Source organism: Cydia fagiglandana, chromosome 27, assembly GCF_963556715.1.
Source record: "Cydia fagiglandana chromosome 27, ilCydFagi1.1, whole genome shotgun sequence".
NCBI lineage: Eukaryota > Metazoa > Arthropoda > Insecta > Lepidoptera > Tortricidae > Cydia > Cydia fagiglandana.
In genome coordinates this window covers 4,937,209-4,956,873 of record NC_085958.1, presented here as the reverse complement: position 1 = coordinate 4,956,873, position 19,665 = coordinate 4,937,209, and the positions used below count along the sequence as shown (strand labels likewise).

Genomic DNA, 19,665 nt, shown 5'->3' with positions numbered 1-19,665 from the left:
GGTGCTTTCCATAGAAAACTAAGCGCCGGAAGCTCCAGCCTGGCCCCGGCCCGGTCTAACGTGAGTCATCCTTAAAGAACACGTCTACTGTCTGGGCTACCTATTAAAATCACAGTCTACTTTGAGTTACTCTAAGGGCTGATTTAGACGCGGCGCGCGAACTCGCATGCGATTTTAGTTACATTGCGGACTGTTGGTTACATCCAATTCAACCGATCGACCAAAACCCGCAATGTAATACAACTCGCATGCGAGTTCTCGCATGGTCTAAAAAGCCCTAACTACAGAATAAATATAATAGTACTAGGTACAGAAGACTCACTCTCTAACAAAGCGCGTCTCTTACGATGGACCGATATGGCCGCTGGGTGGCGACAGCGCCACGCGCGGCTTAAGGCTAGCCACCAAAATTGGTGTGGAACGGATGTACTTTTAGCTACCTGTAGCAAAGCTACGAAATCGCGGAGTGAGCCACGCCTGCCCTAACTCTAAATCCAGCTTTCATTTCAGAGCCATGAATTTCACCGACGCAGTCAGCCCACTCCTGGCTTCCACCCAGGTCTCGGAGAAGATGCAACGCTGGACGGAGGCCATCGCGAAGGGCGAGAAGCCACCTGGTGACGTCTACGGGAAACCCTCGGAGACTCAGATTAGAGAGCTGGAGAATGTTAGGAGTTTGAGTAGAGAACTGCAGGATAACTTACATGTAAGTACACGAGACGAGAGATCGCACAGGACCGAGAAAAGTGGCGCTGTCTTATGTCGGAAGCCAAGTCTCATTTTGGGTCGCTGGGCCAACGGAGTAAGTAAGTACACAAGGTAATCAAAGTCAGACACACCTTTGTAGTTTGTATGGCCATAGAGAACTATAGAAAATGCTGTAAGGTGCAGATGGGCAATTTTGACTGCGGGGTAATTTCAACTAATCGAAATATGCGACATCCCACGGGTAAAGGTACCTTATGGCGGCTGGCGGGCGCTTACGTCGCTTAGCACCGTATTGGAGCGGCGTTAATATTGCGTAAGCGCCAACCGCCATAAGGTAAAAATAAAAGTGTATTAAAAATTAAAGTGTATTAAAAATTAAAGAACAAACTATTTTTAAGAGCCGCTGAACAAATGTTGATCAGTAGGTATGAGGAATGCAGCCTACAGTTCATTTTTTTGCTCGTATTACACATACACCCGGTGTAAAACTACGAAAACTTTGATAATGTCGTATACGATTTCTCGAAACCGTCAGACGCGCAAGAAACGCGACAGGTATTTTATGGCGTTGACGTCACAATCCACTTGCCACTATAAGATACTTTAATAGACTTGGAAAACCCGAATCTTCACCAAGGATCCGATGGCGATATCATTCATAAATACTTTTAACTTTTTTTAGCCTGTTGGTATATATATGCGTAGTAGTGCGGGGACCAAGTGCGATAATATGACGGGACATTTACATAAAATGGGTTGTCAAATTCAACGATAAACAATATACCTGTACAAAAGTTTTAAAGACGACGTACGTCAAGTATACGAGACGTTAAACGAGTTAACAGACACGACGGGATACCAATTAACTTTAGTGAATATTATTATGAATGGCTCTTTAATAATAAATTTAATAAGTATACTGGGCCAAGTAGATCTTACTTCTAGAATAAATAAATCTTAAAACTTAAATAGGTAGGTAGGTAAGGTGTAAAAATCGTAAAGGTTTATTTGAATCAGTGAGAATTAATATTCTTTAGAAAAAGCTTCGTCACTGTAGGTGTAGTCTGATGTAAAAAATAAGTTCATAAACGCTTAAACAAACTTGGACTTGGCTCATTCCTTCAAATCACATATCCGTCTATATCGACTCTTCCCTTCGCCATTTACCAGTGTAAGTTTGACCTGACCATAGTTATTACATCACTAATCTAAAGTTCATCTTACACTAGTGATGTGTTTACAAAGTGCTTCGAGAAGCGAGTAGGATATGCTAGCCACCATTTAGTGAGTCGTCCGCGACGCGAGCGGACAAGTGACCGTAGTGACGTAGTGCCTTGTGACCGGATCGGGAATAGTGTTGTAAGTACCCTAATTCTGACTTTAACCCTCAGATTAAAAAAATAACGATTAAATAAATAAAATATCGTTTATTTCAGGCTTTTAGTCCATACTTAGACAAACACATAGAGTACCTTTATAGTCTTTAAAAGTCTTAAAAATTATGCGTACGAAAAGATGATGTTTTAAGGCGGTCATTATTGTCGTATAATATTTGTGTGTCCTAAAGGGTTATCAAGTATAGGTAAACTGGTATACAGGGTGGAAAATCTCAATATTTTTTTGTCTCGGGTTTTTTTATTTTATTTTAAATAACTGTAATAATTTATGATAGCCACCTAAAGATAAAGGTTAGTAGACCTAAAGTATACAATTAAATGGACTATGAATTATTTATTATAGTTCGTTTTTTTAGCATTAGAAATAAGGTAAACAATCTTGATGTGTCTTTTAATTGAAAAACACATTTTAAATATAAGTTACGGCAAATATGTAACAGTTATGAATCTAATACGATCATTTATATTCTTCTGCTTTCATAAGTAATCGTTTTTCATTAAAAAAAAAGCGTTTTTCAATTAAAAGACATGTCAAGATCGCTTACCTTCTTGCAAGTTCTTTCTAATGCTAAAAAAATGAACTATAATATACTTCTACTTACTAAAATATTTCAAAGCAATTTTAAACTTTAAACTCTTTCAGCGCCCTTGCACCATCCCATTAACCCGGTGTTAACCGGTTAAACCAGGCGTTACCATGGTTACCAGTTCAGTTTGACACTGGGTTAACGGTTTAACCGGTTAACTCCGGGTTAATGGGATGGTGCAAGTGACGCTAAAAAAACAAAACACATCCGATTGTTTTATTTGAAAAATATTATGATTATTATCATACTCGAGGGCCTCGAGGCACGAATCCTAAAGTGGTGTCTATTATTAAAGTTTATTAATGTTCAATGGTGACGTTTTCTATGAAAAGGGACCTTATTGTCGATGGCGCTTACGCCAATATTAACGATGCGCCGATATAAATACAATGCCGCGCGACGCTGTGCGGCGTAAGCGCCATCGACAATAAGGTCCCTTTTCATAGATAATGCCCCAATGTTCCCGCAACAACTTCTGCGTGTAATGATGATGATTGGTAAAACTACCCTCTGTCCTTCCCCGGGCCTCAAACAGAAGAAATAATAGTATTACCGTACAGAAAGGACACTTCCTACAAACCCGAAGTTTGACAGCGATTCAGAGTCGAATCATGCTATCCCTTTCTAATATATAGCACTATCCCTTTCGGCCATTTAGGGTTGTCAAAATTCAAGTGATTATCTTATCTGTGGTCGTGCACGCACAAGGAAGTCAAGTGGTGCCAACCCTAATAATTGCTCGGAGCAATGCTGAGCCGAACGGAGCCGAGTTCGACCGAAGTAAGGAGTGTCTCCCCCCTGCCTCAAATTATCTCCATACCAAATTTCATCTAAATCGTTACCCCTAACCCCTAGACTGACGTGACCTACGCGTTTGCGTTGTGTTATTTTGTATGGAATTATAAGTTTCTAAAATGTTCCGCATGGCGCGCTGTTCAAAATCCCATACAAAAATAGACATAGCGGTACTATTAGCCATCATCATCATCATATCAGCCAGAGGACGTCCACTGCTGGACATAGGCCTCCCCCAGAGAGTACCACAATAACCGGTCTTCCGCCACCCGCATCCAGCGGACTCCCGCGACCTTTACCAGGTCATCAGTCCACCTTGTGGGGGGTCTACCCACGCTGCTACTACTACTAGTACTATTAGTAGGGATTTAGAAATGAGGAGGATTTACAAAACAAATGTGACGTCCCACGGGTAAAGGTACCTTATGGCGGTTGGCGCTTACGCTATTATTAACGCCGCCCCAATATTATTGCGGCGTAAGCGCCAGCCGCCATAAGGTACCTTTTGCCGTGGAACGTCACAAATACCTACTAAGGATAAAGTTTGATAACTTTTTAAAAACCAAAATGAACATACATAATTTTTAGTGCGTATATCTAATATATGCGTATTGGTTCTATAATAATTTAAATTTAGAAGAAAAACAGGTTATTGAGTATTTGGACTTTATCTATCCAGTTTAATTTTCTATCAAATCACTTACGTCATTACCAAAACCTCAGACAAACAGAAATGTAGGCAAATATATTGTTTCCTAATATGTTTCTAATTGTTTAATGATTGCCATATGTCTATGTGTATTTGTATGAAGAGGAAATTATAGCAGGTTCCATACAAATATATAAATAGTAAATTGTTAAAATTATCAACTATCAACAAATACTTCAGCGTCCTGGGAACAATGCCTCAGGCTAATTTAGATTTATTTATTTTGTTATTTAATCTCTGTTTTATTAATATGCAATGAATAAACTACTGATAGCTTAAGATTTCTACATACCACTTCCATAGCAAATTGTACCACTTTTCATCTCTTTAAGGGCTGAAATCCGGTTTAAAACCGCCTTTTTCTAGTGACGAAAATGGCTTGCCAAACTACATATTTATATTATAAAATATAGGATTTACAGAGAATTACAGTATTACTATTACCAACTCTATCAAACAAAATACCTAATAACTAAACACTAAAATCAATGTCAAATTTAAAAAAAAAGAATTATTAAGCACAAATGCCGCTTCCGCTAGATAAAACAAGTTATTCCTGAATCAAGTTCTATATTTCGCGTTGAATTTTAAAATCACAAGTCGCCAGCCTGTCGGTATTCTACAGGTTGCACTTCGGGGAGTGTGCCCAAGAGCTACACGAGCTCATTCCACCGTCCCCATTTTACCATCGGACTTTTAGACGCACGGCCGGTTTCCATCCTTACTTGGTAGATATTCCGCCAATTCGCACGAAGCGCTTTGCTTCTACTTTCCTTATGCGCACTGCCAAGGAGTGGAATTCCTTGCCGGCGTCTATATTTCCGTGCTCTTATAACCCGGCAACCTTCAAATCAAGAGTGAACAGGCACCTTCTGGGCGAGCTCGCTCCATCGTAGGCCACGTCTACGCCTCGGCTAGTCTGTGGCCATGAGTAAACCCATGCATAATAAAAAAAAAAAAAAAAAAAATCATGCATTAAGAACGTACCGGTTATATGCTTAAAACTATAAATTAATTCAATAACGTCTCCAGAAAAACACAAATTAATTTGAATTCACGTTAATATAGACTGTAAGACAACGCAATTAGGAGTATTATTGTATATTTATTTTTATTATATATATATGTATATCTTTGTTTTTGTCTTGATTTATAAAACCTGTTAGTTCTTTAGTACATATTTTATTTGGGGTCCAAAAAGCTTTTATAAATAGACTAGAGGTAAATCAAAAATTGAAAAAGGTTTTATTTTATTTAGGCACCACTTGCACTATCCCACTAATCCGGGGTTAACCGGTTGAACCGTTAACCCAGTGTCAAATTTTGGTAACCATGGTAACTCCAGGTTTGAACCCGGGATTAACCCGGTGTCAAATTTTGGTAGCCACGGTAACTCCAGGTTTGACCGGTTAACCCCGGGTTAGTGGAATGGTGCAAATACTAATAATTTGCACTGACAATGACACCTCATCAGTGGGCGTCAATCAAATTTAAGAATAAGAAATGTTAATTAACACAAAAAATCGTCTTCAACCACGTAATTATGATTAACAAATTTAACAATCATTTCAGTTGGGGTTGTAGAAGGTCAATAATTGTGGTCAAAGGTATGACGTGAATTTGACAGTCTCAGGGTCGCTTTAATGGATAAAGCACGATTTTAAGTGTCAGGGCCTAGCCCGTGTTCTTTTCAGCGACAAGGGATATTTTGAAATTTTTTAATCAAATAGGTATAGGTGTTTCGAGATTTTGCGCGAAAAATCTGAATCGAGATCGGGTGTTTCCAGACTTTCGAGATTAATCACGACGACATCGAGCTTAGACGTACCTACTCATTTATAATGATGTATCGTTTAAAATAGTTGTAAGAATTCCTTGAACTAAATAAATAAATAAAAAGTTATTTCAATTTGCAGGTGTAATGAATAATGAAATAGCGCTAATTCAGAATTGCGACTAAAAACGTGTTAAAGTGTAAATAATTTATAAATGTGCGCTTTTTGCTGCTCGTAATATTGTTAACCGGATTATTATTAGTATTTAAGTATGTCACACTTGTTATAAGTATGTGACGTCCCACGGGTAAAGGTACCTTATGGCGTTTGGCGCTTACGCTATTATTAACGCCGCTCCAATATTATTACGGCGCTATGCAACGTAAGCGCCAGCCGCCATAAGGTACCTTTTCCCGTGGAACGTCACATATGTAAACCTACCTAATTAGCAAAAGTATGAAGGTAAATAAAACAGATGAATCGTATGTTATTATTTATATCTAGTGACAGGTGACGCGTTATTTATACCTGACTAGCAGAATTTTAAGCAGAAATATATTGTCAGAGTAATTAACTTAAATACTAATTAATTAGGTAAGTATGTCACGCTAGTTATACCGGGTGTGGCCTGTAATATGAGCAAAAAAATTAACTGTAGGCTGTACTCCTCATACTGACCAACTCAGCGACTTTTTAAAATAACTTGTGGTTTGATTTTTAATACACTTTAAAGTTTATTTCAAGACGCAATGTGTTGCGATTTGTGTTATGTTTAAGGCGTGACAAGCAACGCCAATCACAATGATATGTCGTGGCGATGGCGTCCATTGAAGATAATATTTATTTTGTATGAAAAATAGGAAGTCTAAATACTTCATAACTTTTAAAAGTTGTTGAACACAAGTGTCACCGTTTGAGGAGTAGGTACAATCTATGTTTTAATTATTTGCTCAAGTTACAGGCCACACCCGGTATATACTAGATAATTAGCAAATGTATTAAAGTAAATACACAGACGCGTAGGTACGTTATTATTTATACCTAGATGACGCGTTATTTAAAGGGGCCCACTGATTAACAGTCCGCCGGCCGGTATCGGCCTGTCAGTTGTTCGGAACTGTCCAAATTTTGTTCTAACTGACAGGCCGATACCGTCCGGCGGACTGTTAATCAGTGGGCCCCTTTACTGACAATCCCAAGCTAACTCTACCCATCCATCTACGTTTTAAGGGAGTTGTCCTGCAGTTTGACAGAAGAAGAGAAGTTGTAAAATAATTTATTCTGAATAAATAATTTATTTATTTATTTTTATCCACAGGAACTAGAAAACTCCGTGCGCATAGCCGACGTAGAAAACTCCGCCATGAACCCTACCGCCCCCATTCTCGACTACTCGGAGGACCACGAGTTCGTCTCCGCCAACCAGCTGGACAACTACTACGCGGAGGAGGACCGAGTAGACGCTAAGGAGGAGGAGAGGAGGAGGCTCACGAAGGGTATAGCGCCTAGGACGGAGATGCAGAATTTTTATAAGGGGCAGAGTGTGTTTTTGACTGGTGGCAGCGGGTTTTTGGGGAAAGGTGAGTGCTTTGCATGGTGTTTTATTTATATAGGGGTCATCCATTAATTACATCACACAAAATTTCGATTTTTTTGTGTCGTTATGTGGATGAATCCTAGTTTATGATACATGATGTCAGTGTAAAACTTAATTGTGACGTCCCACGGGTAAAGGTGCCTTACGGAGGTTGGCGCTTACGCTATTATTAACGCCGCTCCAATATTATTGCGGCTCTATGCGAGGTAAGCGCCAGTCGCCAAAAGGTACCTTTTGCCGTGGAACGTCACCATTTATGGGCCAATCGCCGGGCAGTTTACTATAAAAAAAAATGTAGAACGATCAAAAATACAAAAGGGGGTCAATAAATTTTACAAAACGATTGCTTCAGTTTTGAAATAGTATTATTTAATTTTAATTTATTTATTTAAAAATATACTTATGGCTAGGTTACATGTACAAAAGTTTCGCCAAACTGGAGACAGTTTGTTACAATACTTTATTGACCGCAAAAAAATAATATTTTAAAAATAAACAACTAATAGGTACCTAGCTAAAATACCACTTTTTTATTTGCGTTTAGTAATTACGAAAAATATCAGGCCGCGTAGCCAAGACGCCAATCGCTTACGCTTCGTAGCGATCGAAACGCAACTGTCACTGTCACACCAATATGGAAGAGTGATAGAGAGACATAATGCTTTTCGTTGTCGAAGCGATAGCGATTGTAACCTTGGCTAGGCCGGCTGATAAGTCTGCATTGTGAGGAAACCTGAAAACTTGGTAATCCCATCGAAATCATCATAACGAGATAATTACCTACACACTATTATAAAAAAATAACACAACTATATACTAATTTTAAATCCTCTTGGCTGTCTGTCACCAGGATGTAATGTAACTCATGAACCGTCATAGACAATTGAAACAACTCGCACTTGGCCGGTTTTTTTTAATAACGTAATAAATTGCACGTACCTATTACCTATTGACTTTGCGTACCTACATAAAGACGTGCATACCTATACCTACAGCATTTTAAATATAAATATACCTTATAGCGCAACAATAATGTTCACAAAAACAACGGTATGTTAGATTAATAAACATAATTTAACAGTTTTTACAATTTGAATCTTATATTTAGACTTTTAGGTTCATATTTGAATACTTAGATGGTTTTTCCTGTTAATCTCTAAGGTCATCTAGGTTTAACAGTAAAAAGTATGGCGGATATTTTGATAGATATTATTGTTTGTCATTGAAGAAAAAACTAATGATGAACCAAGGGCAACGACACTAATGAACATGGTCAATACAAAGATAAATAAATAATAAGGATAACCGATAGTGTGAGACATGTTTAGAAACTGCAGCCGTATTCGAACAATGAAATAAGTCAAATACTAGATATTGCAACGATATGGATTGGATATGTTAGTGTCAAAATTGACGTGGCTTTTCGTCAAAATCGACGAAAAACGTCACTTTTGATATTTGTTTGACACTGACATATCCAATCCATATCGTTAGAATATGTAGTATTTGACGTATCTCATTGTTCGAATACGGCTGTCACTCTGAATCCAACCTAATAAAAACATGATCTACTCAGAAGCTGACCAAATAAGAAACTGGAAAAGCCAGGATTGAACCTATTTCGAATTTGGTAATTTTCGCCCAAACCATAATAATTATTTAAGTATATTTTGTTACTACCTACTTAGGCAAGGACACAAATAATGGAACTAGCGAACTAAAGGTTATACCTGATATTATGCAAAATCGGTTTTAGGATATTGAGTAAATTTTTTTTTACTACTTAAGTTCAGTTATTTTGTGAATGTGAATTTTGTGAACACTATGAGTTCTACTAATATTTTTTGTTGGTGTTAAAACTTAATCGTTAATGACTTCAAAGAATCGTTATAGGACATTTCAAGCATGGCCAATTAAGGTCCATTGGATATGGATAGCATTGGATATAAATTTGTCTATTCAACTGCAATTTATTTAAACTATGCTACACTCCCGTCAGATTAAGATGTGGCAGTAAAAATATAACGTTTGACAGTTCTTATTTTGTACTCGTCTCTGCTCGTAGTATTCTAATAAAATCTGCTTATGGCAAAACTTGCTATGTCATGATTACGCATGTATTATAAGGTTGTATCGGTTTATGACATATATTTTACCATTGTAACTGTTTTATAAATTCATTATTTATGCAAAAATAATTTAAAACGTTAGGTAGTTATAACTAATACCGATTTTTTGACGTGATAACGTCTTATAAATTGAACACTCTCTACTTTTAAATATTCTTTACTTTTAATTAGCATATTAGCAATCCCCTAAAAATACAGTTTTTTTTAGTTTTACTTCTAAATTAAAGAATGACATACAAAATACATAATCTCATTCAAATATGTGACGTTCCACGGCAAAAGGTACCTTATGGCGGCTGGCGCTTACGTCGCCTAGCGCCGCAATAATATTGGGGCGGCGTTAATAATAGCGTAAGCGCCAACCGCCATAAGGTACCTTTACCCGTGGGACCTCACATATAACTTACATTTTTTGAGTAAGCTGGCTGTAACATACGCACAAAACAGATAGGTAATAAATAAATAATAGATAATTGTTCCGTTTTGGCCATTTGGCCTGCGGAACTCTAAAAACGCCTTTTTACTCGTAGGTTTTTTGTATCGTACGAGTATGAAGGTCCGAAATTCTCCATTAGGTTTTTTATTTTTTTAAAGCCACTAGCGGTGAAACCCCGGTATCGAATGACGTCAATCAGCGAAATCAAACATCAAGGTACAACACAGCTGACGTGATACTTATATAGTATCATTGCTTTGTGTGTACAAAAAGATCTTATGATTATTATGTTATGTTTATGTGTCAATGTGGTTTGTTTACTGTATGTGCCACAAAGGCGCCACCTATGCAGAGCTTTGCCTAATATTCCCTATTCCTTTGGGGTTTTATTGGGTATTTAATTAATTTTTATACAAATACTAATCAAACGCTCCTTGTTTGTGTCGTTTATAAGCAAGTAAGACTTAATGTCTGTTGTCTATTAATATTTTGTGAAGTCGGTTATTTTGTTTACACCGATTATTATTTATTCGATAATTAATAGGTAAATTAATTTTTCTGTAAGATTTGCGAGGTTTTTTAAAAGTGGCTAATTATAGTTTTAATCAAATATTTGTCCGAAAACTGCGGTCAAGCAAATCGGGACAGAATTTTAGTAAATATGGCGAAACACGTTATGCTAATCAGGTGATTTTTAATCTTGGCCGCATTCTCGTTTGATTCGCGGTCACCATTACGAGTATTTTATGCCAAATGTGACATTATCTATGAAAAGGGACCATAGTGTCGATGGCGCTTACGCCATTATTAACGATGCTCCGATATAAATACAACGCTGTGCGGCGTAAGCGCCATCGACAATATGGTCCCTTTTCATAAATAGTCCGTTTTGGCCATTTGGCCTGCGGAACTCTAAAAACGCCTTTTTACTCGTAGGTTTTTTGTATCGTACGAGTATGAAGGTCCGAAATTCTCCATTAGGTTTTTTATTTTTTTAAAGCCACTAGCGGTGAAACCCCGGTATCGAATGACGTCAATCAGCGAAATCAAACATCAAGGTACAACACAGCTGACGTGATACTTATATAGTATCATTGCTTTGTGTGTACAAAAAGATCTTATGATTATTATGTTATGTTTATGTGTCAATGTGGTTTGTTTACTGTATGTGCCACAAAGGCGCCACCTATGCAGAGCTTTGCCTAATATTCCCTATTCCTTTGGGGTTTTATTGGGTATTTAATTAATTTTTATACAAATACTAATCAAACGCTCCTTGTTTGTGTCGTTTATAAGCAAGTAAGACTTAATGTCTGTTGTCTATTAATATTTTGTGAAGTCGGTTATTTTGTTTACACCGATTATTATTTATTCGATAATTAATAGGTAAATTAATTTTTCTGTAAGATTTGCGAGGTTTTTTAAAAGTGGCTAATTATAGTTTTAATCAAATATTTGTCCGAAAACTGCGGTCAAGCAAATCGGGACAGAATTTTAGTAAATATGGCGAAACACGTTATGCTAATCAGGTGATTTTTAATCTTGGCCGCATTCTCGTTTGATTCGCGGTCACCATTACGAGTATTTTATGCCAAATGTGACATTATCTATGAAAAGGGACCATAGTGTCGATGGCGCTTACGCCATTATTAACGATGCTCCGATATAAATACAACGCTGTGCGGCGTAAGCGCCATCGACAATATGGTCCCTTTTCATAAATAGTCCGTTTTGGCCATTTGGCCTGCGGAACTCTAAAAACGCCTTTTTACTCGTAGGTTTTTTGTATCGTACGAGTATGAAGGTCCGAAATTCTCCATTAGGTTTTTTATTTTTTTAAAGCCACTAGCGGTGAAACCCCGGTATCGAATGACGTCAATCAGCGAAATCAAACATCAAGGTACAACACAGCTGACGTGATACTTATATAGTATCATTGCTTTGTGTGTACAAAAAGATCTTATGATTATTATGTTATGTTTATGTGTCAATGTGGTTTGTTTAACTGTATGTGCCACAAAGGCGCCACCTATGCAGAGCTTTGCCTAATATTCCCTATTCCTTTGGGGTTTTATTGGGTATTTAATTAATTTTTATACAAATACTAATCAAACGCTCCTTGTTTGTGTCGTTTATAAGCAAGTAAGACTTAATGTCTGTTGTCTATTAATATTTTGTGAAGTCGGTTATTTTGTTTACACCGATTATTATTTATTCGATAATTAATAGGTAAATTAATTTTTCTGTAAGATTTGCGAGGTTTTTTAAAAGTGGCTAATTATAGTTTTAATCAAATATTTGTCCGAAAACTGCGGTCAAGCAAATCGGGACAGAATTTTAGTAAATATGGCGAAACACGTTATGCTAATCAGGTGATTTTTAATCTTGGCCGCATTCTCGTTTGATTCGCGGTCACCATTACGAGTATTTTATGCCAAATGTGACATTATCTATGAAAAGGGACCATAGTGTCGATGGCGCTTACGCCATTATTAACGATGCTCCGATATAAATACAACGCTGTGCGGCGTAAGCGCCATCGACAATATGGTCCCTTTTCATAAATAGTCCGTTTTGGCCATTTGGCCTGCGGAACTCTAAAAACGCCTTTTTACTCGTAGGTTTTTTGTATCGTACGAGTATGAAGGTCCGAAATTCTCCATTAGGTTTTTTATTTTTTTAAAGCCACTAGCGGTGAAACCCCGGTATCGAATGACGTCAATCAGCGAAATCAAACATCAAGGTACAACGCAGCTGACGTGATACTATAATATAATCATTCTTTGTGTGTACAAAAAGATCTTATGATTATTATGTTATGTTTATATGTGTCAATGTGGTTTGTTTACTGTATGTGCCACAAAGGTGCCACCTACGCAGAGCTTTGCCTAATATTCCCTATTCCTTTGGGGTTTTATTGGGTATTTAATTAATTTTTATACAATTACTAATCAAACGCTCCTTTTTTGTGTCGTTTATAAGCAAGTAAGACTTAATGTCTGTTGTCTATTTGTGAAGTCGGTTATTTTGTTGACACCGATTATTATTTATTCGATAATTAATAGGTAAATTATTTTTTCTGTAAGATTTGCGAGGTTTTTAAAAGTGGCTAATTATAGTTTTAATCAAATATTTGTCCGAAAACTGCGATCAAGCAAATCGGGACAGAATTTTAGTAAATATGGCGAAACACGTTATGCTAATCAGGTGATTTTTAATCTTGGCCGCATTCTCGTTTGATTCGCGGTCACCATTACGAGTATTTTATGCCAAATGTGACATTATCTATGAAAAGGGACCATATTGTCGATGGCGCTTACGCCATTATTAACGATGCTCCGATATAAATACAACGCTGTGCGGCGTAAGTGCCATCGACAATATGGTCCCTTTTCATAAATAATGCCCCAAATAGTGACGTATTTGCTAATGCTGTAAATTCTTAAAATAACAACTACCCTCTCTTAAAATTTGACTCATTAAATAAATAACCATGCAATTAATATATATACTTGGTCAAGCAGATCTTGTCAGTAGAAAAACGCGCGAATTTAAAATTTTCTATGAGAGGATATCCCTTCACGCCTACATTTTTCAAATTTGCCGCCTTTTTTTACTGACAAGATTAGCTTGACCAGCTATATTTATTTATCTCGTATAAAATGTATATTATGCAATCAATAGAGTTAGACCAAGAAAAGTCTGCAGAGATTTTGACAGCACGCGCAGTATAGGGGGCCGATTTTTGAATTTCGATCGCTCAAAAGTCGGTGGAAAACGGCGAAATGCTAATTTTTAGTGTTCCGTACAAAACTTTGTTTACGGAACACTTATGGGATCACTTCGGTCTTGCAAATCAGTTATTTTTGAAAAACAAGCGATCGAAATTTGGAATAATAGTCGTATTAACCACTCGATTTCAACTCTATTAGTAGAATTTAAGTGCCGCGTATTGGAGATATTATTTAACGAAATACACGAAATCGAGTGGTCGAAATTCAAAAATCGGACCCCAGGTGTTATTTTAAACGTCTAATTTCTAGGAAATTATGATGTATAAATAACAAAATCTCTGCAGACTTTTCTTGGTCTAACTCTATCTACATATATTTATCTATCTCGAAAAACTGGAGATTGCCTGCTTCGTTTTATTATACGATCGTGCCTTCGCTTCGTCATCTTTATCGCTCTATTAATTTTGTATTTTTGCTTGAGTCGGTTGAATATCTACGTGTTGTGTATTTATGTCTGATCGATCTATTTACATTAACACAATCACGAAGTCACAGGTCCAATTCATTTCAAAGTCAAATTGACGGTAATAATGCTTGAGTTATTTACACAGGCACTTAAAAACCAAAATGAACGAAGTATACTCCTAAAGTTAAACAAAATTGAATCATAAAATGTACGTCATAAAATCCAGAATAGAATGTGCAGTGGCAAACATGTGACAAAGTTATTTAGTGCTGGTGGCAAAATCTAGAAATAAAGATTTTAGTAGCAAAATTTAGTTTCAAGCGCTGAGTAGACATGTAAACTTAAAATTGTAAAGTAATTTTTTACATAGTCGATGATTAAAACGTAGTTATGTACAGTCAAAGTATTAAATATTGACGCGGAAACGATGCCAAAAATATGTACACACCATGATACGCATTTACTATGACAATAGCCCTCTATATTACGGGCCCGGTTCGGATTTTGAAATACACATCTATTAGACATCACCACGATACGATAACGATATGTTTAAGATCTAACCTGTCAAATATGACATTTGCGCGATTCTGGAAATACTCTTGAACGATTTCCACAGGATCAAGTAACATTTTAGTCCTATAATTTTAGTTTTTATCGCTAAAAGCTTGTATAGACGTCGTATTAAGGTTCCAGAGGTGACCACCTGTTGTATAAAAGCGTTTGGCAACACCTTTTTGCTCTATAGGCTTATACAGCTAATATATTTTATAAACAATTGATGTAAAGGTTTACATCATCATTTTATAGAGCCGTTATAGGCGTGTACTATGACACGTTCAAATATAACCACTATAGAGCAATATTACTGTATAATAGTCTTTGGAATCACTTTTATGGAACAAATTTGCACTATTAAGGGTCCTCTGCAAGCCACTATAGTTTTGTGTTTTAACAGTGACAAAAACCCAACTATACAACGATTTTAGGATATAGTGGCTTTAGAGATCACTGCTATAGTACATAATACTTTAGTAGTTTGCTCTATTAAAGTTCCATGCAAGCCGCTATAGTTTTGTGTTTTAACAGTGACAAAAACCCAACTATACTACGATTTTAGGATATAGTGGCTTTAGAGATCACTGCTATAGTACATAATACTTTGTAGTTTGCGCTATTAAGGTTCCCTGCAAGTCGCTATAGTTTTGTGTTTTAACAGTGACAAAAACCCAACTATACAACGATTTTAGGATATAGTAGCTTTAAAGATCACTGCTATAGTACATAATACTTTAGTAGTTTGCGCTATTAAGGTTCCCTGGAAGCCGCTATAGTTTTGTGTTTTAACAGTGACGAAAATCCAACTGTACAACAATTTTAGGATATAGTGACTTTAGAGATCACTGCTATAGTACATAATACTTTAGTAGTTTGCGCTATTAAGCAGAGATATGAAAAATACTTTATAAAAAGTATTTAAATACAAAATACAAATACTTCCTTGATAATACTATTTCAAATGCAAAATACAAAATAGTTTTTGAATTTGTATTTAAATACAAAATACGAAATAGGTATTTTCAAAATACTTTTTAAAAATACAAATACTTTGCGATAAAAGGTACTCTGAGTAGTGAATACCTAGTCTGAATTAAAAAGTATTACTCGGAATTTCCGAGTTGAAAAGACTCTTTTTTTCTTTGAAATCAATCCTCTATCTAAAGTGCAAATTTCTAGTTGTTTGCTCATATTAACCGGTAGGATGTAGGTACGGATGATGGTTTTTAACGGCCAACTTTTAAAGTATTAATTTGTAATGTTTTACAGCTAGTATAATGCCTCTCGTTAGTGTGATGAAAACGTCTCGTTTGTGTTTCACCAGGGCAGAAAAGTTTGTTCTCCTCTCGTTTCTTGAAGCCCTCGCAACACTCAAGATTCCACTTTTTTAACCACTCGCTACGCTTGTGGACCTTGTGGTCATGTGCGACGTTACTAAACAGATTCAACAGTTCCATGTTAAAAGAATGAGAGAGTTGCCAGGATTGTAACATCAGAAGAGATTTTAATTCCTACCTACATTATCTACCTACTATAAAGTATTTTGTATTTTGAAAATAGAAAATAGGTCCCAAAAACTATTTCAAATAAAATACAAAATAGTTTTCTTCAAAAGGTATTTAAATACAAAATATAAAATAGGTATTTTGCATTTTGTATTTGCATTTTAAATACAAGTATTTCAAATAAGTCACATCTCTGCTATTAAGGTTCCCTGCAAGCCGCTATAGTTTTGTGTTTTAACAGTGACAAAAACTCAACTATACAACGATTTTAGGATATAGTGGCTTTAGAGATCACTGCTATAGTACATAATACTTTAGTAGTTTGCGCTATTAAGATTCCCTGCTAGCCGCTATAGTTTTGTGTTTTAACAGTGACAAAAACCCATCTATACAACGATTTCAGGATATAGTGGCTTTAGAGATCACTGCTATAGTACATAATACTTTAGTAGTCATATGAACACTATTATACAACTGTTTTGCTCTGTAATAGCGTTTTTGGGACATATTTTTATAGCATTAAAAAGCGCTTTCGTAGTTTTTAAATCCCTATTATATCTCATCGCTGTAAACGTCACAATGACTCTTTTATATCACAAAACTGTTGTATAGTGGTTTTTCTTTTTCTTTTAAAAGACAACAGCGTTATAGCTGAGTTTTTATGTCTTTTATAAACCGATTTAGATACATAATGGTAGAAACCGACTACTTGTAAATGATAAATTTGATCTGTAATGGCTACTTATATCTTGCTTATATAAGTTCAGGCCTAAACCACATAATGTGGTTCCGTACAAAATATTTTTATATTAATGAATTGATAAAAAAAGACCCCAGTGATATTAGTGATTGTAGTTCAGATTTATCATCAATGATTTAATACAAGCATATAATCGTGACGGTTTTGATATTTATCGCCATCCATTATTAGCACATTTTTTTACCAATAACACTGAAAAAGAACACAACAGTAATAACTACATCTTAATTTTAAAAAAATCCTACGTCTTTCTAAAGAGTTTGTTGGTGTAACTGGGTCACAGCAAAATTCTTTTGGAACCCTAATTTTAATCATGATGGCGGTGAATATTTTGTCGTAAGTTCTATAGTTAGCCTATAAAAGCGTCGGATTTACTTCTTGGCTGTATAGTAGTAACTATGGTGAATATCATAATATTTTATTAAATTATTTTTTTTAAATCATAAATAAATCGAGGGGGCATTTAAAATTCCTCATTAACCTAATACTATTCTAACGGTAAAACTTCCGTCCCATATACTTTTTGCGCTAAGGACCGAATTATTCGACATCTAAATGACGCATATTAATATAAAGTCTTTACTTGTCACCATTTTACTTAGTACTTACCGTTTTTGTGAAGTAAACACACAACAAAACCACACACAACAGTTGATGGAAAACTTGATAGCAAATTGTGTAGTAAAGGAACTATAAATTCTACAATAGTATAAAAAAGCACTATAATAGAATTTCAAATACTACTATAGTATAAAACAAGCACTATAATGGAATCTCAAATGCTACTATAGTATAAATTAACACTATAATGGCGTTTCTGACAACAAATTAGAACAAGAGTCATGCATTATATCACTTTTATAGACCTAAAACGTCACGACTGACACTGCTACAGGTCTACTATATCACTGAATGGCACATAAGATGCGCCATTTTGGCTTTATACAACCTTCATAGGTCTTTTATAGGACCTTAAGTGGTATTTAGGAAACGTTCTATCGACTGCTATAGTACCACAAATTGTTACTTGGATATGGCTTAGAGATCCAATTCACATTTAATAGATATCTTACTCTATCTAACGTAAAAGTGACATTGGTTGCCCGAATTGCGCTGCAAAAGAGAATTAGTTGATATCTAAACTATAACGTATCAAGAATGGATCTAGTACGTGTCGTCTCTTGTGAATATCTTGAAGTTCGAATACAGCAGTATGTATGTGCAGCATAAAAATTAGCTTTAGATTCGTTCACTTTAGCGATCTATGCATTTAAGCATACCCATTTACTATAGAATGTAACACTTTAAACTCGCATTTTGTACGTGGGTAACGTGCGTGAAACGTCGGAATTAAAGGTAAAAACAATGAAACTATATCGCGGTAGACCCGTTTGTGTAATTAAATATGTTCTATAGAATGTGTATGAGTACGAGCCTTGCGCAGTGTGCAATAGTCTTAACAAGCTACTGAGCAATACTTATCCGACCATCTCTGTACTGTGTTGCAGTTGCTATGATTTATCTAGCATACTTAGTGCAATGCAATACTTAGCATTAGAGATTTATAGTTGTTCTAGTTATACTGACCTATTTACTTGTTAATTTGTAGTAGGTATTTACCGTAAAATGGGGTGAGTTGGGTGAAATTTGACTTTCAAACCTCGATAAAATTTTATTTTTACATGTGAAAACTGAATGGTGTATATAATAAGAGGTTCGGACGTTTGTATTTTATTTTGGGTAGTTCCATTTTATAACTTTGATGATAAAGAGGAAAACCCACCTCACCCCGTAGTGCCTCGTATTTGGGGTGAGAGGGTTTTTCATACAAAAGTGATTTTGGAAGATTGTTGGATTGATTTTTTTTTATTATGCGTATTACTATAGCCCCATTTTAAATTTCAATACATTATTTTTGTAGCAGTAGCCTTAAAATCCCTTCTCACCCCCCTTTCAAACCTTCTTTCCCCATTCATAACCCAACTCTCCCCGCGAAACCTACTCACCCCGTTTTACGGTACTTAATTTTGGATTGATTTTTCGTATGGTAGGTAGGTACATACATTTACCTGATACGAAGTTACATATGTCTTTGCCTGAACCAAAAGGCGAACTTTTTTATGGGCGTAGTTAATTGTTCAATACCTATGTGTATTTGATATCTGTCAATCTCATAGCCGCCAGACAGGCGCTGCTGTCGAGCACACAGCCAATATGTAAACATAGGTTGCATGGTTTGACATTGTGTTTTGCTTTATGCTTTACGTGTGTTTTATGCTTTAAAGTGTGTTCTGCCGTGTTTTGCTTCCATAATTAAAGCATCTGATAAGGGTAAGTCTACTTTTTTATGATATTCCTTGAAGATTGTTGTGTTTTTGGTTGGTTGGTTGGACAGAGCATGACAATTATTTTTAAGAAAGAGTCAGACCAAGAAAAGTCTGCAGAGATTTTGACAGCACACGCAGTGCAAGTGGATAATAACACCTGCACAGCGTGTGCTGTCAAAATC

The 19,665-nt window shown here is 36.0% G+C and overlaps 1 protein-coding gene across 3 annotated transcripts in view; it reads left to right on the top strand.

Moving 5' to 3' along the window:
- Window positions 1–510: 510 nt before the first annotated feature.
- Window positions 511–19,665, top strand: part of LOC134677867 (fatty acyl-CoA reductase wat-like) — a 51,938-nt gene continuing 32,783 nt past the window's right edge. For 2 of the 3 annotated variants that reach the window (XM_063536292.1, XM_063536291.1), the window contains exons 1-2: window positions 511–706; window positions 7,290–7,551. In XM_063536292.1, the coding sequence (XP_063392362.1) occupies window positions 515–706; window positions 7,290–7,551 (454 nt within the window). In that variant the 5' untranslated portion in view covers window positions 511–514. Of the gene's footprint in view, window positions 707–1,988; window positions 2,068–7,289; window positions 7,552–19,665 lie in introns of those variants that run through there. The other variant, XM_063536293.1, reaches the window with a different exon arrangement.